This window comes from Electrona antarctica, assembly GCF_951216825.1.
Source record: "Electrona antarctica genome assembly, chromosome: 15".
NCBI lineage: Eukaryota > Metazoa > Chordata > Actinopteri > Myctophiformes > Myctophidae > Electrona > Electrona antarctica.
The window spans coordinates 8,399,249-8,423,454 of NC_136796.1; the positions used below are offsets into that span (position 1 = coordinate 8,399,249).

The 24,206-nt window shown below is 43.4% G+C and overlaps 2 protein-coding genes across 11 annotated transcripts in view; both read right to left on the minus strand.

The window, feature by feature from the left end:
• LOC306938377 (uncharacterized protein) overlaps nt 1-10,600 on the minus strand; it is a 49,207-nt gene extending 38,607 nt beyond the window's left edge. For 5 of the 7 annotated variants that reach the window (XM_079522531.1, XM_079522529.1, XM_079522530.1 and 2 more), the window contains exon 1: nt 10,282-10,600. The gene's annotated coding sequence lies outside the window, so the exon portion shown is untranslated. Of the gene's footprint in view, nt 1-9,411; nt 9,459-10,281 lie in introns of those variants that run through there. The other 2 variants (XM_079522526.1, XM_079522527.1) reach the window with 2 other exon arrangements.
• Nucleotides 10,601-13,883: 3,283 nt separating this feature from the next.
• Nucleotides 13,884-24,206, minus strand: part of LOC306938378 (uncharacterized protein) — a 50,137-nt gene continuing 39,814 nt past the window's right edge. Inside the window, exons 36-44 of one of the 4 annotated variants that reach the window (XM_079522532.1) lie at nt 23,954-24,206; nt 22,991-23,142; nt 21,115-21,249; nt 20,247-20,304; nt 19,585-19,662; nt 19,340-19,477; nt 19,196-19,258; nt 16,596-17,901; nt 13,884-16,482 (exon numbers count right to left, since the gene is read on the minus strand). The exon at nt 23,954-24,206 is cut by the window's right edge and continues 818 nt beyond it. In XM_079522532.1, coding sequence (XP_079378658.1) covers nt 16,598-17,901; nt 19,196-19,258; nt 19,340-19,477; nt 19,585-19,662; nt 20,247-20,304; nt 21,115-21,249; nt 22,991-23,142; nt 23,954-24,206 — 2,181 coding nt within the window. In that variant the 3' untranslated portion in view covers nt 13,884-16,482; nt 16,596-16,597. Of the gene's footprint in view, nt 16,483-16,595; nt 17,902-19,195; nt 19,259-19,339; nt 19,478-19,584; nt 19,663-20,246; nt 20,305-20,926; nt 21,001-21,114; nt 21,300-22,990; nt 23,143-23,953 lie in introns of those variants that run through there. The other 3 variants (XM_079522533.1, XM_079522534.1, XR_013791717.1) reach the window with 3 other exon arrangements.

Sequence of the window (24,206 nt, forward strand, 5' to 3'; positions counted from 1 at the left end):
GAGCCTGGGAAAGCATTGTATTATGTCTGGTCCCTTCCATAGCCTCTCCAAGAGTAGTGAACATTTTAGCCGTATTTTTGAGTGGTGTAAACCACTCCTACAACTGGCTTTTGTGTGCATAAAAAAATGACCATGGTTGCTATGTTCAAAATAATTTCTGACGTAATTAAATCACACCCGGGTGAACTGGATGACCGTAGCAACCGTGGTCATTTTCTCTGCACAGAAAAAGCCAGTTGTGAAATCACATCCGGGTGTGATTTCATTACGTCAGATCAGAGCTGATCAGGCTACATAATACCTTACCTTATTTCATTACGTCAGACATTACGTCAGACCACAGCTGATCATGCTATATAAAACCTTACACCACTCAGTTCACACGGGTGTGATTTTTAATCTTCATCAGTGGCTGGAAAATTTCTGTGTGGCTGCTGGCTATAACTACATTAGCAACTTTGACAACTTCTGGTGGAAGCAGCTCCTTTTCAAAAAGGATGGTCTGCATCTGAACTTGAAAGGCACTAAGCAGCTTATCTCAAATTGTATTCACTGCATCGCTTTTAAAGCGAACCCCCTCTGACGCAGTGAATATGCTAAAACTCACTCTCATGTCATCCGCCCCCCCCATCCCAACCCATATTCCTGTTCTTATTAATAATAGACCCTGCTGGCATGCAGTTCCAGGGCGTACAGTGAACCTCAATAACCTAGTCAGGTTTTTGCATATTTTAATCAGCCCAGAGGGACCCGTGGTGGTGGCCTCGCTGTAATTTTTAGAGACAATTTTAAATGCTCCCAACTTTGCCTCGTTTGAAATGTTGTGTTTTTTTAATCAATGGCAAGGCACCTCTTTTATGTGTCCTAATCTATAGACCTCCCAATTATTGTACAGCCTTCCTAGATGAGTTCTCTGATCTTTTATCACTTATTATGCCCCAGTACAACAGGCTGCTGATCCTAGGGGATTTCAACTTACGGGGTTGTTGTCCCTCTAAATCCGTGTTTGTAGCCGATTTTATCAAATTATACGAATCTTTTAACCTTGTACAATCTGTTACTGGCTCCACCCACATTAGGGGCCATACACTGGACCTGGTGCTCTCATCTGGTCTCACCGTGAATAATGTCGATATTAGAGAGTTTCCTCCCTCAGATCACAAAGCAGTGATCTTTCATTCTCTGATTCCCTATCCTGCCCCTAAGCTCCCTGCATTCTCTTATTCTCGTGTTTTTAATGCGAACTCTGCCCCTCGCTTTCAGCAGGCCTTCTTGGCCGCTCCCTCCCCTCCCCCCCAGGCTCAACACTCTGTTGATGACCTGGTCAGCAATTTTAACAGCATCTCCATAAATATTCTTGACAAAATTGCTCCTTTTAAAACCAAAGTTAAGAAACCTAATGCCCTCCCATGGCTAAATGACCACACAAGGGAAATCAAACAAAAGTGCAGAAGAGCAAAACGGAGATGGAAAAATGATAAATTAGAAACATCCAAAAACACACTAAAACAACTCATGACCGCTTATCAGAGTGCCGTCAAGGAGGCAAGAAACTCATACTTCTCTCACTTAATCCGTTCACAAAGTCACAACCCCAAAGTCCTATTTCAGACAATAGATTCAGCAATCGGCTCACCACCTACTCAGTCACTTGAAGCCTCTACCGAAAAGTGCGAAGAACTACTCACTTACTTCACAACCAAAATCGGACAACAGATCACCCCAGACTCCAGAACACTTACAGTTTGCCCTATCTCCCCTGTTATGCTAACCACCTTCAATCAGGTTTCCTTGCCCACCCTGGACAAAACCATCTCCCAGATGAAATCCTCCACCTGCCCTCTGGATACTATTCCAACTAGATTTTTTAAGGAAATCTTTCAGTCACTCGGACCCACTATTTTAAATATTATTAACTGCTCTCTGCTCACTGGCCTGTTTCCATCCTCTCTTAAAACTGCTTTAATACAACAGTAACCTACACTCGACCCCCTGGTTTTAAGTAATTTTAGGCCTATTTCTAAGCTGCCCTTTTTAGCAAAGATTTTAGAAAAGATTGTGTCGAACCAGCTGATTTATTTTATGAATTTGAACAGTATTTTTGTATCAGGCTTCCGTGCATTTCACAGCACAGAAACAACCCTTTTAAAAGTTTCTAATGACCTCTTGTTGGCAGCTGATTCTGGTGACTGCTCAATTTTAATTCTTTTAGATCTTAGCTCGGCTTTTGACACGGTGGACCACTCTATTTTAATCGACCGCCTAGACAAATGGGTTGGCATTAGGGGCACAGCATTAAACTGGCTGCGCTCCTATATCACAAACAGGAGCTTTTCGGTGGTGATTGGAGAGGCGTCCTCTTCTAAGGTCCCCCTGTCCTGTGGTGTCCCTCAGGGTTCAATTCTGGGTCCACTGCTCTTTTCAATTTATATGCTCCCACTCGGCCAGATTATTCGCAACCACAACATACATTTTCACTGTTATGCAGACGATTCCCAACTATACATCCCACTCAAACAAAATGATGCAGACAATATACCCCGGATCCTTGCATGTCTCTCAGACATTAAAGGCTGGATGAGTCAATTTTCTCCAGTTAAACGAGGCAAAATCTGAAGTCCTCCTATTCGGCCCCCCAAACTCCACCACCCTCATCCAGACACAGCTAGGCAGCCTAGGAAATAATGTTAAAACCTCAGCCCGAAATCTGGGTGTGTTATTTGATTCTAACCTCACTTTTGATGCCCAAATAACAAAGGTTGTACAGACATGCTTTTTTCAGTTAAGAAATATCGCCAGAATAAAACCATTCCTCACTTCTACAGATCTTGAAAAAGTAATCCACGCATTAATTTCTTCACGTTTAGACTACTGTAACGCCCTGTACTCCGGACTCAACAAAAAAGCCATAGCCCGCCTGCAACTAGTGCAAAATTCTGCAGCAAGACTATTGACCAACACCAGGAGGTGTGAACACATTACTCCAGTACTGGCCTCCCTGCATTGGTTGCCAGTACATTTTAGAATTGATTTTAAGATTTTATTGACTACTTTTAAAGCTGTGCGAGGGCTGGCCCCAAACTACATTTTAATGTTACAGCCCTACGACCCCACACGTACCCTCAGATCGGCAGGCAGGGGTCTACTGACTCCTTTTAAAACAAAACATATTACCACGGGTGATAGGGCCTTCGCAGCCCGGGCACCGAAACTCTGGAATGCCCTACCCCAGAACCTGAGGGATGCACCCTCAGTGGCTGTCTTTAAAAAACTTTTAAAAACCTTTTTTAGTTTTTATTTATTGTCCGTTCAATGATTTAAACAATGATTTTTCTTTTGTTGATTTATCCCACAAACTACCTCCATTGTACTGTATTTTATATGCAATGTAAAGCACTTTGTGAATTTTGTTCTGAAAAGCGCTCTATAGTTTATTATTATATTATTACTGGGCAGCCAACTTTAATAAACTATCATTTTGGTTACTAGACTCAGACAATTCCTGGTGCCAGCTAGAAGCTAAATCTTGCATGTCCACCTCTCTCAGCTCTACTTTTTACATCTATACCAATTTCTCCTCCCTGTTATACTAATAACCCAGTAGTGCTAAACACTCTAAAGATTTGGTACCAGTTCCATCATCCCTTTAAGTTCACCTCCGCTTCCTTACAGGGCCCTATCCAGAACAATCATGCATTTCCCCCTCCTTTATTAGACGAGGCATTCTCCATATGGAAGCGTAAGGGCATTAAGACTTTCTGGGATTTATACTCTGAGGGCACCTTCTCCAGTTTCACCTCCCAGAGGTCGTCCTCTAGGGAAAAAACAAAAAAAAATTGTAACCCCTAATTTCTCTTTTCTCCCTGTATATATAGGCGAGATATTGTATGTTGTGACCAACTGCTGCTGGTATGAACAATAAAAATCACACCCGTGTGAACTGAGTGGAGTAAGGTCTAATATAGACTGATCAACTGTGGTCTGACGTAATGTCTGACGTAATGAAATCACACCCGTGTGAACTGGGTGACCATAGCAACCATGCTCATTTTTTACGAACAGACAGACAGACAGACACGTAAACTAACAAAGCCAGTCGTAGGAGTGGTTTACACCACTCAAAAAACCATAAAAATAAAAGATTTATGTAGACATAGCACCCTATAGTGTATATGCGTGTATAGTGTATATGTAAATTGTTGGCACTATCAATTGAAGCCTCCCCTTTTTCCACCCGCAGACAGTACAAACTTTACTCACTTGTGTTCACAGACGCACACCCTTTCAAATCTAAACAACTGAACTCAAACAAATTAAGCAACACCTGTGCTGACTTCTATTAACCAATACAACAATATTCAGCAGTGACCAACCACCAGGTGCGCATTGGGCATGTGATTCATGGGGATTGGTCACTGCTCAAGTACCACTTGAGCCTTTCATAGAGCCGCCCCTTAGATCCAGTGGCTGTTGTCAGGGCGTTGGCTGGGATGAGAGCATGGAATCCTCTTCGCGTTCGAGCAAGGACACACTGTGATTGGCCAGTGCACTTGTGCAAGGACGCATTGTGATTGGCCAGTAGCCACTTGAGTGTCAGTTGGGGCAAACGCTCTTGCCAGAACATGATTTACTATTCTGTCCATATCGGGTCACAATTGAATGCTGCGAGTCAGCCAAGTGAACTTGCAACGTTCAACACGGCAGGTTGTGTCTCTCCTCTCGTGGCTCAAGTTCCCTTGAGACGGCGCCCCTCCATCACGGTCTAAAACTGTACTTTATCCCCTACTACTAGGATGGGGTGGGGCATGAGCATTTACTTAAACGTGAAGAGGATTCCATGCTCGTGTCTGGGATGGCTGGAAGCTGGTCTTGTGTAGGTCCTCCCGTCCACCTGCACCCCAGCAGTCCACACATTCCCATCAGCACTGCTGATGATGTTTGTGACTCGTACTACGGGCCACAGCACTCGAGGTAGCCTCTGGTTGATCACAATCACCAACATGCCAACAGTGAGGTTCTCCATGTGTCATTCACTCACTTCTGCCTCGACTGCAAGGAGTAGTTCCACAGGACTGGTCTCTAACACCTGCCTGTGCATCCATCTTCTGAGGATTTTTTGATTCAGGGTACATAACTGGTGGGGCGGAGGAGTCAGGCTGCCCCATGAAGAAGTTGGGGTAGTTGGGGTCCACATCAGCTATGTCAGTCGACACATAGCCTAGTGGCTTGGAATGTAAGATTCCATCCATGTCGACCAGGGCGGTTCAACAATAGCACTTGTCACTGTCTGTGCTCCCAGGGTAACAGACTAACAGAGTGCAGCCTTGATTGTCCTGACTTCCCGCTCCCACCTCCCGACAAAGAATGGTGCATTAAGTGGGTTGAACTGGAAGTAGATTTGGTGCTTAGCCCGCTGGGTCTAACTCCGTACTCACGGCCTGAAAACTATTCTGCTTCAGCATAGTTATATGCACTGGGAGTGCTTGAATGAGAGGCTGCCCCGTGCAGTCACCTGCTTGTGGCCTCAATGGGCTCTTCAAATGTGGAGTAATCTTCAGCGGCTGGGGAGTAGAAATGGTGAGACCACAAAACAGACTTCTTCATCTCTGTCTCATCCGAAACCTCTTTGAAGTGGCATAAGGATGGCAGGACGATGACTGAATTGGTTTGGTGTGGCAAAATCCAACAGCGTAATTCCTCTGGTGATGGCGTCTGCAGGACTATTCTTTGATGACTGGTGGTTCGTCAGCTCTTGGAGTTCAGATACTCGGGTTCCGGCAAACACTTTGTGTTGTTAAGACTCAGACTGTATCCAGGTAAGCACAGTGGTGGAATCGGACCACGGCACTCTCTCTCAACTTAAGATTGAGCTCTTTCTGGATGAAATGGGCAAGCTGAGCCCCAGACAGAGCTTTACTAAGCTGAAGTTGTGGCATTGACTGCTCTTTCTTCAGTTCTACTTTATAGCGAACTAGTATGAAGGCTACATGGACTTGGCCTTGAAGATCTTCACCGTGTAGGTAAACAACTAATCCACAGGTGGACTCAAAGGCATCACAGAAGATGTGAAGCTTAATGCTGGGAGAACTAAGGTCTGAGTTCCCACCAGACATGGTGGGAACTGCTAGGAGCTGCGGCAACTCTTCTCCCCATCTGGACCAGACTTGCAAGAGGTCAGCAGGTAAGTGTGGATCATCCCAGTCTCAGTCTTTGGCCCAGTCTCTGGACCAGAACTTTGGCCCTTGTGGTGTAGGGCAGGGGTAACCAGGTGATGCCTGTAGTGGAGTGAATCCTCCATGAAGTACTAACTGAGGCCTAGCGTCATCTCCTGAGAACTCCATGGGTTTGGCAAACACTGCTGTCAGACATGGCCTCTGTGTGCACGTTGCTGCTCACCTCCGGTCGGTTGATTGCCCACTGGCAGATCTCGAAACCGCCTGCAGCTAGCAGGGTTCTCAGCTTGTTCTTCTTTGGCAGACAGGCTTTATTGACAGTTATCCACATAGATGGAACTGTTCTACATTATGGTGGACATCTTCTCCAGGTTGGCTGGATTCAATTTTGTGCTTTTGGAGCATGAAGATCGCACAGCAGGAACTGCACGTCATCCAGAAACTCAGGACCTCCGATTGGTACACCGACGGTGGTTGGTCTGTCTTCAATTTCCTCCAAAAGGAACCTCAGGAAGGGCTTGTCTCGATGCTCATTGAAGCAAAGGAGGCCTCCAAGGAGGGAAAGTCCTCATGCCCACTGAGTACTTGTCCTGTCTGGACCTTGTCACTATCCTCTCACTTTTCAAAGGCAGGATATCCAACTGCCATAGCCAGTCAACTTGACAGAATAGCTTAGGAGGAGAGGAAACTGCAGAGAACAAGCACTGTATGGGAGCAAGCTGTTGCTGCAGGCGTGTCCAGCCGAGGTTAGTCTTGACAGCTGCGAGTGATGGCGAAGGAGACAGTGAGCCTGGCAATGTCTCGATATCCTGGCATATAGTATGGATTGTCCGGTTTTCTACTTGACCCTGTCAAGTCCAGGGTTGCCGCAGATATTTGGAATTGATCAATATCTCTTCAGTTTAACCACTTAGACCCTCTATGGTTATAAAGGAACAATGTCATTCAGGTTTGCCGTGGATGAAAAGGTTATTTACAGGAATTCCCTGAGCCAAAAATGTTTGAGAATCATCTACCTTCTATATTGGCAGATGCATGCTGATACACCATAGGTTGATTGGGTGCTGGACTGGCTGGGTTTCCTTGGTAGCACTGGTAGGACCCATACGAAGGCTGACATGCTGACTGGTGGATGGACTGTGACATGTGCTGAGACACAGGTGGATGTGTGGACTGAATTGCACGCAAAGACTCACACTAGTGTGTGGGCTGATGTGCTGGCAGAAACCTAGGCAGAGGCACCACCCCCTTTGGCTGGTGCACTGACAGAAACGAAGGAGACACCCACACTCGAGGCTGATGACTAGGCTGTCTAAGGGGTGAAGAAACTGTTGGTGGGAGGGAAGATCTTAGCCGAGGCTCATTACCTTGTTCACGGTTGTGATGAGCCGGTGTGGCTGCCGGTGTTGCTGCATCAGCCACACCCAAAAGTGGGGTGGGGTGGAGAAGGTCAGTGCAATGTATTCTGATCCAGCTGTTGGTGAGCCTACTGGCTGCTGTTGGTCCTGGAGTAACACTGGTTACTGGTAAAGCTGGCTGGGTTGTAGATGCTGAACTGGCTCCTGCTATCGTTCAAGTCGAGCGCATGATTAGGGGGTTGAGTGACTCGGCTGAGAGGCGGTGGTGATGTCCGCTGTTGCATCTGGATATTCAAATCTTCAAGCTGTTGTGTTAGTTCAGCAGTGACTCGTCCTCCTCAATTTGGGAATTATGAAGAACACAGACTTGGGACATCGGCAGTTCACATAATCTGTCATAGTGTTGGCCAACTGGTGACTGATGCCCTACTACTGGATGACTGAGGACCGGGGGGACAAACTCCACAAGCGCTTTGCTTCCTGGCCGTCTCACTCTGTTGCTTCACTCCTGCTTCTAGCAGGACTGGGCTGCCCGCTCCTCTCCGTGCCGGTGCATATGCCGTGTGTTCAGTGTTATGGATATGCAACAATATTAGGCATTCAGCGTCTGCTAAATGCCTAAATTGTAACATACTCATCCAGAAATCTTGGGCACTGCACTGGGCGATGGTGAATATCATTGACTCTATCTGGCTCGAAAGACCACAAATTGCATATAAGTAACAATATGGGGAATTGTAATGTCCCTTTAGTTTTTGAGGGGCGCTAGCCCCTCCTATGTCCAGCTTTTAGTGTGCATGTAAACACAAACTTTGTCCTAACAAACATTAAATGCCATTGATAATGAATGGCCAGTTTTGAGTGTCTGTGTAAATACAAACATTGCGTAACACAAACATTGAAGATGAAGGTGAGTTCGCAAATTCTGATTCGCCGGAATGAGATGATGTACGATGATAATAAGAGCACCCCTCACTTCACATAGGTGTGATTTGTATTTACTTAATATAACATTTATGTCGGGTGGAAACCTCATAGGTCCAGAAATTACTTTTCAGGATCAAATTCAAAAATAGAAAAAGTAGCAGGTCTACAAGCTCAAAGCGCAGCACGGTTTTGTTGAGCTTTCGAGGTTGCATATATGATACTTTTGATGCTTTTGTGTGACGCTGTATGATCAAGTAGGGCATTCCTTTACCAAAAAAAAACATTTTTTTAAATTGGATATATACATAACATATTCAAATTTGGGGGGGTTGTTGAGGGCCTAATATATACAGGCTTAATGTTTGTTTTTAAAAACGCCAGACAATGAAAGGAAAACTTATGTCATCTTGTCCCTAAAAAACATTAAATGCCATTAACAATAAAGATAATTTAATGTTTGTTTTGTCACCGTTTGTTTTACATCACCATTACATCACCTAATCAACATGAGTTAGACTTTAATATATTAGCGCCCCTCACTTCACACGGGTGTGATTTTTGAATATGGAGATAAGAGGTTTCTGCCCGACAGCAATGATATGCACAGTCACATGATCATCATGTGCTGGTGTATGCATCATACACCGGCGTGTGTGGTTCTACATGAAAATAAAGTTAACAGCCGAGCTACACAGTGTAGCTTACAGTATAATTTACACCAAGCATGTCGAGAACCCGACATACGCACACTTTAAAATAGGACTGGATCTAAAAGTGCGGTGTGTCTTTGTGCATATACGCATCGCAAACGTGCTTTAAAAAAAAAGCATGGTGTAGCTCGCCTTTCACAAACAAATCAGCATTAGCTATTTAGTATTTAGGCTATACTTAAATAAAACATTAACAAATACAAGTCATCATAATAAACATTATAAAACGCAAACTTTACTCACTTGTGTTCCCAGATGCACACCCTTTCAAATCCAGACATGAACTGAAGTCACAAACAAATCAAACACCACCTGTGCTGACATCCATTTACCAATTAAACAATCTTCATCAGTGACCAACCAGGTGCTCCTCGTTGGGCGTGTATGACATGGTGATTGGTCACTGCTCAAGTACCACTGGAGCCAGTCCACATCAAATGAGTGAGGAACAGTGGTGGAAAAAGTACTCAAACGTTTTACAATAAGTAAAAGTATCAATAGCAATATAGAAATACTCTGTTACAACTAAGTAAATGTCAGGAATTAAAAATGTACTTGAAAATGGCATGAAAGGGTTTACTTTACTCATTGTGCAGAAGATCCCATTTCAAGTTTTCAAATGTATAAAAATCTTTTGAAAATAGCCACTCTACAAGCACAAAACTTTCTAACCCTGTGCATTCATATGCATGCTCCTTGGACTACAAGTGAACTCACTCAGTCTGTTATTGTCAATTCAGGGTAGAATGTCAACTGAGAACTGAAGCAGACCAGACCTACCAAGCTCACAAAGCGCTGCCTCTGCTCCGAAACTTCGACTATGGTCCGCGCCTTTGTGTTTCTTTCTGACTGAGACACCACATGATTCTACTGTCTACTAACCATGAATACAAATTTCAATCAATCAAACCCCTGCACTACCGCAAACAAGTGCTCTGCTATTAAGCCTACAAACAAGATGGAGTTTGGACATCACTTTCACTTGTAGTGGTGTAATGAGCTGTCTGCCTGTCTTACTATAATTTTAAAGCGAAAGCATTATTTTTGTTAGAGTGTCTGCCCTGCTGAGATTGGGTGTGAGACATTTAAAAATAAAACCAAACGGTAGCATACCTACTTGTAGGCTACTAACAGTCCTGGAAACGCCATGCTGATCCGGAAGAAATCGCTCTGTAAACTTTAAACTGTCTATAACGGTCCGTATGGTCCAACATCGATCGAAGTGTTTTTATTCCGTGGAGAGAAGACGCCAAGACGGCAAGACGTGTCAGATCTGGTCACACGTGCAATTTGGTAAAAGAGTCAAACCAGCGGTTGATTCCGAATCCGATTGTCCAGACCATAATGGCGTAACTTCGTAGCCTGGCTAATAAACCAGACTATATCACACAAAGGCTAGTAACTTCGACCCCCACCCGGCCTACAGTCTATGACCCCCACACGGCACACACACACCCACCAGTAGCGGAGTCTTTGTGCAATGTGCATGGGCGGGCTGGGCTCAGTGGGCTGGCCTGGATGGAAACGTCATGGTAGCCCAAATTTGTGTAGTTAAAAAAAAACCTAGTTCTTCCCCTTGATAGTGTATCCGTTACGTGGTATCAGTGATCCTGATCAGTGATAATGTTCCCTTTTTGCTTTGCGCCCTTGCTGAACGGACCACAACCTTAGAGTATATTTAAGACCACAACACCACATGCATGCATGCAGCTCAAAATTGAACGCTTTCATTTGGCTATTGATGAGGTTGGAGGAGGGTCAGGCCAGGGTAGTGGTCCTCAAAGTGGGGTCGGAGTCCTTGAAGAGGCACCGCACCGGCTTCCATCATAAATTACCACCAGTCCACAACTGGTGCACATAAATTATAGCCTATAGATACTGGTGCACTGGGGTTTTATCGACCCCAGCAACCCTACCATAACCATAACATATACTTAAAGTATATCAGAGTTGAAAGCAGAGAAACATGTCATCATGAACTCAGAAATGAGAGCTGCTCTGATAAAAGCTGTTTGTCTAAGAAGAGGTTGTTTGTTTGTTTATTTGTTTGTTTGTTTAAGAGTGCTTTGTAAACAAACATATTGTCTCTGTTGGGTGGAAACCTATATGTCCAAAACTTACATTAGAACACATTTCCTGAAAGGTAACAGTACACCCACCCGACAGCAGGATGTAGCATGTTGATCTAATCTGAGTTCCCAGAACTGTGTGTGTGTGTGTGTGTGTGTGTGTGTGTGTGTGTGTGTGTGTGTGTGGCATTATATGTTGTTGCCAAGGTTTGGATGAGATATTTTACAATACAATTCTTTAAAGGCTGTTTACTCAAAATGATTTTTCCTCATACCTGGGACAAATAATCTCCACTTCAGTTGCACTCACATACACCAAACTTTTCAGACTTATTCCGTTCTATATTCTGCAGATATTTACAGATGGGTTTGTTGATATATCATTCACAGCCTGATTTACATCACATTTTATACCTAAAAACATGCGGAAAATTGGGTTTTGTATGCCTGTTGACACTATTTTCTGATTTGTGGAGTGATAATTAGAGATATCTAAAATCCCTTCTGTAATTTTCTTTGTCTCTAATATGTCAACAAAATGAAACAATCATTTTGAACCTGGCTTTATCCGATCTTCAGATTTATCGTCCCGAAATGTATGCAAATTAGCACATATAATGCCCAATTTGCATATTTAAACATATAATTTCAGAAAACTTGTAATACAAAAAATCGTAGTTTTAATATAAGTAATCAACTGGAGAAATGTCATTGTGATAGCTATTAGTTAACTTTTTTGAGTGGTGTAAACCACTCCTACGACTGGCTTTGTTAGTTTACGTGTCTGTCTGTCTGTTCGTACCAAAAAATGAGCACGGTTGCTACGGTCACCCAGTTCACCCGGGTGTGATTTCATTACGTCAGACATTACGTCAGACCACAGCTGATCAGGGCTATATAAGACCTTACACCACTCAGTTCACACGGGTGTGATTTTTTTCCCCCCTATTCCCCTACATGTCTCGCCTTAAGAGTATAAATAAGGAGGGTTTTGGAGGACCAGTGTGTGCCTCTACCATATCGTATGGATACTATGTATGCTACGCATCTTGCTGAATAAACCCTACTAAGCTGAGTATACATTCCTGCCTGATTATTTCACCTGTGTATTATCATCCCTGAGCTTCCAAGAGCTACACTCTCAACTACAATATCATTCCACAGAGACAGGGCCAGCAGTAAACCTTGTCTTCATTGAGATTATCACCAGTGATACATCTAAAGAGATAGTTTTATAGCATCTAGGGGCTTATGGGTGGCAACAGGCATGCAACCCCGGTTGGGCTCACTTAAGGTTCAATTAGAAAATGGGTCGAGTGGCTGTGAGGACAACAACCTTGGATGCAAATACCAAAAGGGTCCTCCCCTCACACGTGCGTGCGCGCACGCACGCACGCACGCACGCACGCACGCACGCACACACACACACACACACACACACGTGCACACACACACACACACGCGCACACACACTTGTTTGTAGTGGCAGAAAAGGTCAAATGTGCAGAGGAAGACTCATGATAGGCCTCACAATACTCGGGCATGTCAAACATAGCGCAGCTTCTTGGCAGAATTAGCAGGTCCAAGGTAGTTCCAGCCAGCAGTTTGGAAGGTTGGCAAAGTGGCAAGTGCCCCTATAACAAATAACAAACAGATAGGGAGAAAAAGCAACACCAACAGGTTTCCCAGAACCTAAGTTCCCGAAATCATGCAGGAGAAGTCCAAGTTTGTGTCATCATAAGTCTGATGTCATGGGGGATAAATTAACGAATACCAAATGACTCGCCCCTTTACCAACTCGCCCCGCGAAATGTTTTAATGTAGTTAAGTTCATTAAGTATTTCCCTCCCTCTCTGAAATCTGAAATTATCTTGTATACAGATGTATTTGATTGTATAGTAGTCGATCTCTATACTCTGTAAAATTAAGAAAGAACATGACAGAGACGGTGACTGCTTAATTAAGTTAATTTAGGACCTTCTAGCTCTAGACCCTGAACTGTGACCTTTTGCACTAGTGATCTGTACTTGTGACCTGGGTAATCAAATTTCGTTCTGTACTTGTATGGAATGACAATACAACTGTGTGAGAGCAAATATTATGCTGATGTTACTGTTGCAACACCACTGTTGCAACTGTTTAGTCTGGCTTTGGCTAGACACATACTGGCCCTATCTTGTGCCACCCCTTACCACTTATCTATAGGAGATGATTAGACCTAGACATTTGTTATGCTTTTGAATTGGAATTTGAAAGTTTTGGACATGTGAGGTTTCCAAACGACAGAGATGATAATAATGTATCTTTATAATTATCGCAATTAGTAACTAGAGCGGAGAGGTTTGACCAGTTAGTTGGATTCATATCCAGCTCAGGTTCAGGTAGAGCAAAGAAAGTCCTATCAGTACAATGAGCCAAAATACACTTGCCAGCAGTTTATAGAGGTTAAATAAGGGGACATCTGGCCTGCAATGCCAGCCTGACAGCGTGTCGCAGGTTCGAATCCCGATCCCGACGACCTATGCAGCGTGTCACTCCCCAATTCTCTCCCCAGTCTACTGTCAGTCTACTGTCCTATCAATAAAGGCAAACAAGCCAAAATAAAAATTTAATTAAAAAAATAAGGGTTAAATCAAATATTATTTATTGAAAAAAGTGAAAGAGTGAAAAAATACATTTTGCTTCACATTAAATCAAATACATTCAAATATCCAGTTAAAGGTTGATTATTAAACAAATAAAACATACTTTTTCATCTTAGCAATATGTTCTGTCTCAGTAAACAAATTGTCTCAGTAAACAAACTGTATCTATATGAAAAACAAACAAAATTATTACAAAACACATTAACCACTCAAACCATTTTACACTTTGGCTATTCGAAAATAGCCGATCTACAGTAGCCTACAAGCTCACAAGTCACAACAAGCTTCTCAGCTTACTGTAGATTTGCAGTTTTTGAATAAGTTTGAAAAAGGTTGACAAAATTTGAGTGCATTTACTTTGGTAGGCTACTACTGAAAGTACATTTTGATTCCATACTATTACTCAAGTATCATTTTTGGAATAGAGGTATTTTACTTAATTAAACAGAATTGTTGCTGTTTGGAGGAAACCTTATAACTCCATTTTTGAGGTTTTAGATTTTCTTTTCCATAAATCAGTGCTATTGAACACCCTTTACGTCTGCGTGTTGTTTCGAAAATCAAAACCTCTAAACTCCATTGGACCCTCAAACTGTCTGCTAAAACAGCTAACTCCACCACCTCTCTCCTCTCTCCTTCTCATGCAAGTAATTGACAATATCTAATTTCACAACACCAACTTTGATGAGGCACTATTGCATCGTTTAAGAAATATAAAGTTGTATTAATTTTCCTTAAAAATGTATATTATTCATTTCCTGAAAGATGAACATTTTGGAGTCATGAGGTTTCCTCCGGACAGCAGAGATATGATATTATACTGATAAATACTGAATTATAGTCCTTTAAGCATACATTTAGTTCCTTTTGTCCTGATGGCTGCACCCCACGACTGACACAGCCCTGGGTAGATAACCCAGCCTGGCAGAGATCTGTGCTCATAGCGCACCCTTTCTAGTATCTGGTCCTGCAATGTGCTGTTTAAACTTTGGAACACGGTTTCCTTCTAATTCACATAATCAGGGGTCACCATGTTGGCTTGCGGTGGACATTTTTGTCAAAATTACATTTTTGCTATGGGTCCATTTGGTGTGGGTCCAAGAATGTAAGTAAACAGATTCTGCCTATGTATAACATTAGGGGGCTTATTTAACTTTGTTTCGTAGTAGTCTGTGCATAAAGTAACTACTGTATAACTATAACAGATACTTTCTCTGTAATCAGGGGTCATCCCCATGTTGGCTTGCGGTGGACATTTTTGTCAAAATTCAATATTACCAGAAACACACAGATAGCCCTGAATTACCATAAGTCATAACAGGTCTGTAACTCTGAGACTAATAATAACCAGCTCAGTGGCCTTGTGGTTAGAGTGTCCGCCCTGAGACTGGGAGGTCGGGTTCAATCCCTGGCCGGGTCATACCAAAGACTCTAAAAATGGGACCCAGTGCCTCCTTGCTTGACACTCAGCATCAAGGGTTGGATTGGGGGTAAATCCCTGCGACATACTAGCGTCATGTCCAGGGGGTGTACTTGTACATCAAGCTGCCTCACGCTACAGAAACAGGAGATAGGCTCCTGCCCTATGGGCCTCATGGCTCGGCAAGGCTACTTACTTTACTCTGAGACTGTGCAATTTGGTTCCATGTTGTACCTATTCTGTTGTGCGGGCTCTATCCATCTTTAAACGGAAGTAGGCTATTTTTTGTCCAGCACCCACCTGTCGATGTGGGTTATCTACATCCTCTTTCTGCTTCATTCACTCTCACAAAAAAGAAAAGCTTATCACCAGATCTAGCTGACAGTGTAGTGAAGGGCTAAACGACATTCATCATTTAATAATTCATACATCTGATTACAATAGACTGATCCTATGGCTCCAGAAGAATAATACACCATCGCATCTATCTAAAAATGCACCAAGTCTGTGTGTACGTAGCTAAACTAAATGTTTAAAGGACTACATTTCAGTATTTCATAATCATTAGGTACTTATGTAGGGTAGACTCCTGGTTCATATACCTTAGCAAATATGATGAAGATAAGAGTGAGCATTCTCAAGTTATAGGCTTTTGTGTCACCTTTGCCCTATTCAGACTGGCCTTTTTCAGAGATTGGGGTAGGTGTTAATTAATGGGAGATCCTAAAGATAAGAAAAAAGCGTTTAGTTCTAACTCGGGTAGGGGTATCTCAAAAACTAAGGCCTTTTTTGAGGACTTGCCGATCTAATAGTTCTTTAAGGAATCTGAATACTTCTGAAACTAAACGTTGATGCTGTGGGCACAGAGGTTAGGGTCAGAGGAATTACAATGTCAACTGTTGAACAGTAAATGCCTAACTAAAGATGACATTACCGGGAACATGGGGCAGCAGTGGTTGTTGGAGGTAGAGCGGAAGGTTCCCTGTTTGATCCATGGGCTATCCCTGAGTTGGTGTCAAAGTGTCCTTCAGCAAGCTGGGCACTGAACCTCCATGAGCAGGTCGGTGCCTTGCATGGTTACCTCCGCCGTCGGTGTGAATGCATGCATGAATGAATGGGCACATTCAAGCAGGTCAGATGTATGGAGAATCAGGATGACTGGCGGCGATGGAAGGCTCGTCTGAGGACGACGGGGGGAGAGAGAGAGAGAGAGAGAGAGAAACATGGGTGAATGCAATGCACATTGTATATCGCTTTGGATGAAAGGCGCTAGCCTATAAATGCACAATTTACCATTATTGCGGCTGCCATTTTTGCATGTCAAGCCAGGCTTCTGCAGTGGGATACTGGAGGACACCTCCTCCAGTAGAACCATAACTGTAGTCGACATACTGTGAGAACACAGAGTGCTGATCTGGAGCTTGGGTAATACTCGCAGGTCCAGTGTCGTACGGACACCCGTGTGTGAAGTAAGAGCTCTGGGTTCCAGTTTCATATGGATATCCATGTTGGAAATAAGGGTTGTGGGTGACTTGACCGTAAGGATAAACTGGGGTGCCATAACCTGCAGCTGGCAGGGAGTTATAGGGGCTTCCCGTTGATATGGTGGACTGGTTGATTCTGTAATCAGAATCAGTAAACCTCTGGCTAGTTGGGTTTGGGTTCACCATAGTCATGGAACTGCCCATGTATGGACCGACCCCGAAATTAAAAGGAGTGGTGTTATATATAGCAGCAGCGTTTGGATTAATGACTGTGGCTAGGGTGGCGCTGGGTTCACCCACGTTGATGCTCACATTACAGTACAACTGAAGAGTCTGGTCTCCCCTGGGCTGTAGCTCAGTGGAACCGACGGCCTTGGCTGCAGGTGGGTTCGACGGAACAGGACTGTCTTCACTGGCAGGGTTGGCTGCTCTGCAGTGGTTTTCCAGAGACTGGACATCACCGATGATGGCAGCGGTGATCTCAGCAGCATTTTCAGGGCTTGCTCGGCTGTGAGAGACATCCGTCCCTAATTGTTTGGTAAGCACCAAAGATGCTAACTGTCTAAAGTTCATGTCAAAGATGGATGCTATCTGTTCACTAGCGGGCAGATCTTTGTTGGCTGTAGGGGACAGGGGGACAGCGGTTACAGAGGTCAACATCAGCGATGGCGAGGCTTGTGTAACCTCGGAGAGGGTAGAGTGAAGGAAGGGGCGTGACTCGTGTTCAGCCAGTGAAGAATCTATGAACGAAGGAGTGTTTGACGGCTCAGTAGATGCAGCTGAGACTGGCTTTGTTGCAGAGCATTCCAGGTTAAAGTTAGCGTAAACTAAGGTTTTAAGTGACTTCAAGATCTTCTCTAATTTAGGCCGAAGCTGCATTTGTGAAGGCTCACGGTGCGCAGGTACCGATGTGGTTTCTACGTTCACTCTGGCCATTTGGCTTTGGGGAGAAGAACACTGGCCGGCAGGTGATGAGATGTCTGAATAAGGACCTGAAGGTCTGTCATGTGTGTCGCGGCCATCGGGAGACATTGACATTCTTTGTCGTTTGACCGTCTCTCCATCTCCATTCGATGAGACATCATCCAAAACACGTTTCACCGTTTGTCTCTTGTCTGGGGAAGAACAAAATACAAATATGTTAGGATACATGCCAGACTGTCATTCATTGGTAAGTAAAACAAGAAAAATAAAAACGAGTTATCTGCCTGACAGCGACAATATAAAGGACAACTGCACTGGGTCAGAGGTTCCGGGCTCTATTTTCGTCCATGTTTGTTTTTTTGTTTTTTTTCCACTTAATTTTTATTGATGAAAAGACAGACAACAAAACAAAACAAAAAGACAATACGGAAAAAAAAGAACAAAAAGAGGAAGACAAAAACAAAAAACAAAATACAAAGCTGCATTTTTCATATTACAAGATACATTCATTGAAATCCTCTTGCATTATCGCTAGGATCCCAGAGATCCCACTTTTCCCACTTTTTATAGAACTTATCCTCTTGTAGTCTAAGTATGAATGTTAGTTTTTCCATAACATACAGTTCCTCAGTAATGTCCATCCAATGTTCTTTCGTTGGTGGGTCCTGTTGGTACCAGTGTCGCGTGATCGCTTTCTTACTTGTTGCTAAGAGGATCTTGATTAAATATTTATCATGTATTAGAAACTCTTCAGGGATATTTCCCAGCAATAAGAAGGAACAAGTCTGAGGTATCTCAAAACACAGAATGGTCTCCAAGGTGGAGTGTCGCCCATGTTTTTTTAAAGTGGGAAATTTGGTATATCGTTTTTTTTATTGGCCTAAAATAGTGTCTATATATACATTCATGAATCCACTTGCTGACCGGCTGTCGGTATCTTTTTTTATAGGGGTTTCTTGTGACCCTACCATTAATATCCTATGTAAAGCAAAAATGTCAAACTAGGGGGTTTTCATGATTCTGAATCCATTCCAAGCATTAGTTTTGCACAAAAAACAGCCATAGCCACTTGCCCAAATGTGCTCAAAATGTGCTGACCTCATCACATTTGTGCTGATCTCATTACATTTGTCATGACGGCTATGGCCAAGGAGTGTTTTTAAAAAAGACTATATACCAAATGTCCCACCCCACAAGCCCGGCTGCCGGACTATTAGCATGGAAATAGAGCCCTCCATCTCTCCCATGTGTGTACGGGACACATGCACATGGAAATAAGGCCTTGCCTTATCGGAGTGGTTTTCTTTTTTAGAATACAACCTCATGACATATAAATAGTATTTTCAACCGTAGTATAGGAGTATAAACATTGAGAATCTAATCCATAATCAAACCTTGGAATTTCTATAAAAGTAAAGTTGCTCAAAACAGCAGCATTTTCAATACAATACAAGTTGTGTTCCAGTATAAGTGTCAGCTATTTACCATTATGTCCAGAGAAACAGGGTTGGGTGTGGTCTTCCTGCTTCACCTCCTGTTTAATGGTGACTGGAAACAGCAGAGAGACAATTAGACCAATTGGACCAATTAGATGTGCTGGGACTTGAGAGTAATGTTGACCTCACACACCTGTTACGTTTGAGTTGTGAGCGTTCAGGGTTGTGAGACGCTCTGGGATCGGCTCAGTCTTCACGATGGCCACGCCGGTCGGAGTCGTCTCAGCCAGACTCTTTTTAAAACGTACACGTTCTTTGTTGTCTGTCCATTCTGTATGGGAAACAACGATAAATTAATACAATTATGAACTTCAACGGTGTCACTAGCTGGGACATATCATAATCATAGAGCTTGTCTGTAGACAGAGAGGTTCTCACCTGGTGGTTGTTGGTCAGCAGGTGGACAGGAGGAGGTCACATTCTGTTGTCTCCAGATGTCCTCCAGTATGTGGATGCCTACAGACAACAATCAATCCACTACAGTTACAACACCACACATTCAAGGACCACAGCTGTGAATAGAACATTACACACTAATGTGTGTAATGTTCGGTAATCAATCAATTACAAGACAGGACGATAGGTCACAGTTCTCTTGGGTTTAATTAATTCGATACACAGGAGATGACACAAGAATGACTGACATGTGTCGGTCTGCAACTAGTAGTGCTGTTTGTGTCAGGGGTAGTTAACTCGGTAGAGCGCTTGCCTTCCGACCACAAGGTTGTGGGTTCGATCCCGGGCGCCACCAACTCAGCATATGAGTAGCACGGCTTGGGTGCAGCAAGTACTAACTAGTTTACGGTTAAAATCACACTTGTGTGAAGTGAGCGGCGACTGATGAGTGATCTGTCACACCCACTATCAAGTACATGACATCACAAGGGGAGGGGGGGAATAGACACTTTTGCACCCACTATCAAGTACATGATGTCACATGGGTGGGGGTAGACATAGCCTACAGTGTACACACACACAAAGCCACATGTTGGAGAGGTTAGCATCGCTCAAAAAGAGAGAGAAAGAAGATTAAGAACTACCTTCATCGAATGAAGCCACTTGGACGCGATCATATGAGTTCGTGTCAAGCAGTCTAACCTTGAAGTTTAAAAAAGAAACATTACAATAGGTTAGAAGTTTAAAACAAAACGTAGTAGGGCAAGTGATATTCCTTTGTTAAAATAAGTATTAAATAGCAATATATTCTGATGTAATGAGTGTTTGTTTGTCTCGAAGTCCCTCCAGCTCTTTATTAAACAGAAAATGCATTTTCAGTCGGGATACCAATTTTATCCAGTCAGGAGAGAGAAAAAATAGCACGTACACTAACTTTAATGCCCTACTTTGTAACACAAAAGTAGCTAAAAAAGTTAGGGTTGTCCCGATCCGCTCACGCGATCGGAAATTGGAGCCGATCATTTTCAAATGATCGGAATCGGATCTGGAGCAAAAAAAACACGATCAGGACATACAGTGCCTAATGTCAATATTATATCCATATCATGATATTAGACTGGATATTGTCTGTGATTTTGGATATTGTGCTATTGTGATATGGCATAAGTGTTAAATTGGGAAAAATTGTATCGGTATGAGATCGGGACATCCCTAAAATAGCTGACGTTTTGGGTTTTTTAGGTTGTAGATCTGCTATTTCTGAATTTGAATCCTTTAAAAGTAACATTTAAAAGGCCATATGAGGTATCTCAAACATACTCACACTGTGTGAGGGGGGCACAGGGAGAGGGAGGACAGGCAGGGAAGGAGACACGTGGTTGTCTGTGTGTGCTCAACCTAAGAGCAATGCTGTTTTACTTTTATTGTTTTAAACCTGTCATTTTGTGTCCAGTTTTCAACTAAAAATATGTTTGTGGTGCAGGCTGCAGCAGCAACGTTCCAACTGGTTACCTCAATGTCCGTTTGGTAAAACTCTTCCCGTTCGGCGACTTCGTTGACGGCAAGCTCGAAGCCTTTCTTCTTCTGTTCCACACCCATGCCCTCCAGATTCCAGATTCCAGCCATTATATTGGGGTACTTCTCCCACTAACAGAACAGAGACACATTTCAACCCGTAGCTCAACACAGCTACTGTTCTGATAAAAGAAAAGGGAGAGTCGGGCACTCAATTTAAAATAGGGAGATAAGTGGCAGAATGCCAATTAAGGCCTCTAGTCTACAGAGACATCAACAAAATCTTTATGCTAGGCAGTTGTTACCATACACGGATCATAGAATAAGGGGAGTGTGTGTAATGAGTAATCTGAGTAGATGTAGTACAAGACAAAAAGTTCACAAGCTGTTATAGAACTCCCCTATGGGAGTTGATAAGGCCTATGGTCTGGTTAGAGTCTGGCAGGACACGATCAAGGTTACAGGAAATGAGAGGGAGAATAGCTGTTTTGGCAATAACAGATTGGAAAAGTCTGGGGAAATGAAGCATGCGAGGCACAGGGGAGACATTAGCAGCTTTCATGTCAGGTCACTCAGTACCGCTAGAGGGGATCATGTGTTTGTGTTCAAATAATCCTGACCCGGTTCGAAGGAGAGGAGGGGGCCAAACCTAACCACTGATAGAAAAGGCACTGATAGAAAGAGTATATGGGGCACGGTGGCACAGTTGGTAGTGCTGTCGCCTCACAGCTAGAAGGTCCTGGGTTCGATTCCCGCTCGGGACGCTGTGGGTGCTGGCGGCGTGTTTCCTCCGCGTCATCAGTGCCCATACCCGAAGGCGGGGTTGGCGAAAGGGCCTTTCTGTGTGGAGTTTGCATGTTCTCCCCGTGTCCCCTAGGGTAGGTACCCTCACAAAAAACATGCAGTAATCCTGGTCTCTAAACTGCCTCCCCCTGGCCAGCCGGGGCGCCTGATGGAGGGGAAAGGAACTGGTTGGAATAACGTGTTCCTTCCACGCGCTACGTCCAACCAGGGAAACTCCCCCCCTGTCAGGTGTAAAGGAGCAACTTGGACACTCAGGCATGAAGGAAGCATGAGTTCAAGTCCGTTGCTCTCCCCATGTCCCCCATATATGGGGACTAGGTTGACGGAGGTTGTGTAGAGCCCAGGATCACATTAGATAATTGACACAGGGGTGAAAAATGGGTTGCAAAATCGTGGGATGAAAATTAATAAAAAAAAGAAAGAGTATATACAGTACTGAGATGTGTGTTGTAAAGAGCAGATGATCTTGTGAGCACTGCTTCTGCTATGCTATTTGTAACCTACAGGCACGCAATAAACTGAGCTTGATGAAGTGAACTGTGTCATCATCGATTCAACTGCCTTGTCAGAGGCTATACACTTCAGGAGCAGCCTTTATTTAATACTCCAACCACCACAGTTTTGTGGCTAAATGCCACTGTTCTACTGTCATATAGCAGCCTTTAGATGATTATTTGTGACATCAGCAATTGTTGAACAAAATCCTTTTATTTTTAGTAAATATTTATATCCTATATTAGAGGGACGGTGGTGGATGTCAGAAACGTAACATCCGGACTTGTGAGGTGCGCCTTTGCTCCGATCCACAACAAACCTGGCACAAACCCAGAATACCATGGGCCCCTGGGGGGGCTTGTGTACATTTGTGCATTTTTTCTTTTCAGGTTGTGTATCTGGGTCATTATCATATATTTCAGCCTAAGTTTACACTGATAACAAATAATACTAACTTGATTAACTGAATAATGATGCTGGCTAAACGGTGGCAAAAGCATGTAGTCCATTCAATTCACTCAGATTTTAGAGCATGACATAATTGTAGGAGTTAAGTACTAGAGAGGCCACTGACCATATAGTGAAACTGGTGATCGATGCTGATGATGTGTTCACAGATGTGTTCAAGTTGGACAGTCTCTTGGCAGCTGCGACACATGTAGAATAGGAAGACTGTGTCCCTCTGAGATGACTTTCTACACCGACACGCCAGCATCGACTTCAGACCTGGGACACAGACACACACACACACACACACACACACACACACACACACACACACACACACACACACACACACACACACACACACACACACACACACACACACACACACACACACACACACACACACACACACACACGCACACACTATGACACATGCTTCTTTACTAGCCGCCCTACACAACCAAACGTTGGGGTGAGGACTTGAGTCAAAGCCGTTAATCCTCTGGAAATGTTTAATTGTTTCATACTGGTATAATGTGGAAAGAGGAATCAGTGTCGCATTCGGTTTTATTATGTTTTTCTCTCAACCTTGCATGTTTTGCATAACTCTTCTTCACCTTCACAGTTCCATACCGTATGATGATTTGTTATAATTATGATTATGATAATTATAATTATGAAGAAAACTGCTTCATATAAAGAACAATGGTTGGTGTCAATGAAGAATCGTCAATAATAATAATAAAGGAAGTTGCACATTAACTCAAATATCTTTTGTGTGAAGCAGTTTATAGGTGAACTATAACAAGGCAATGGCCAGTTTACAATAACGTTTGCTCTATTATGGCCATGGCAATCATTATAATCACCAATAAAAATGTTGTAGGTCATCACTACAACACAACTACCAGGAATTAGCCTTACCTTTGCCTCATTAACTTATTTAAGACTTATGATGTACAGTAATACTTGATGTTGACTTGATACTTATCTAAAATACTTTGTTATATTTTAATATCCTTGTTGACACCCTTGCAGCAAATCTCAACAACACCACAAAATCTTTTCATTTGTGCATAAGGTCACTCACCTACGACTCGCTTTCCAGCGGCTGCTGACATGGCTTTCAGGTAAGAGGACAGACGGCTGCCAGTCGTTATGCCTGCTGGGAGTGACGGACTTGAAGTGATAACCTGAGGTGCGTTCTGACTTGTACCAGAGTACTGGGGAGGCCAGAGTCGTGTGCTAGAACACTGAGGAGCTTCCTGCCTCGTACCAGGATCCTGGGGAACCTGCTGCCTCATACCAGGATCCTGGGGTACCTGCTGCCTTGTACCAGGATC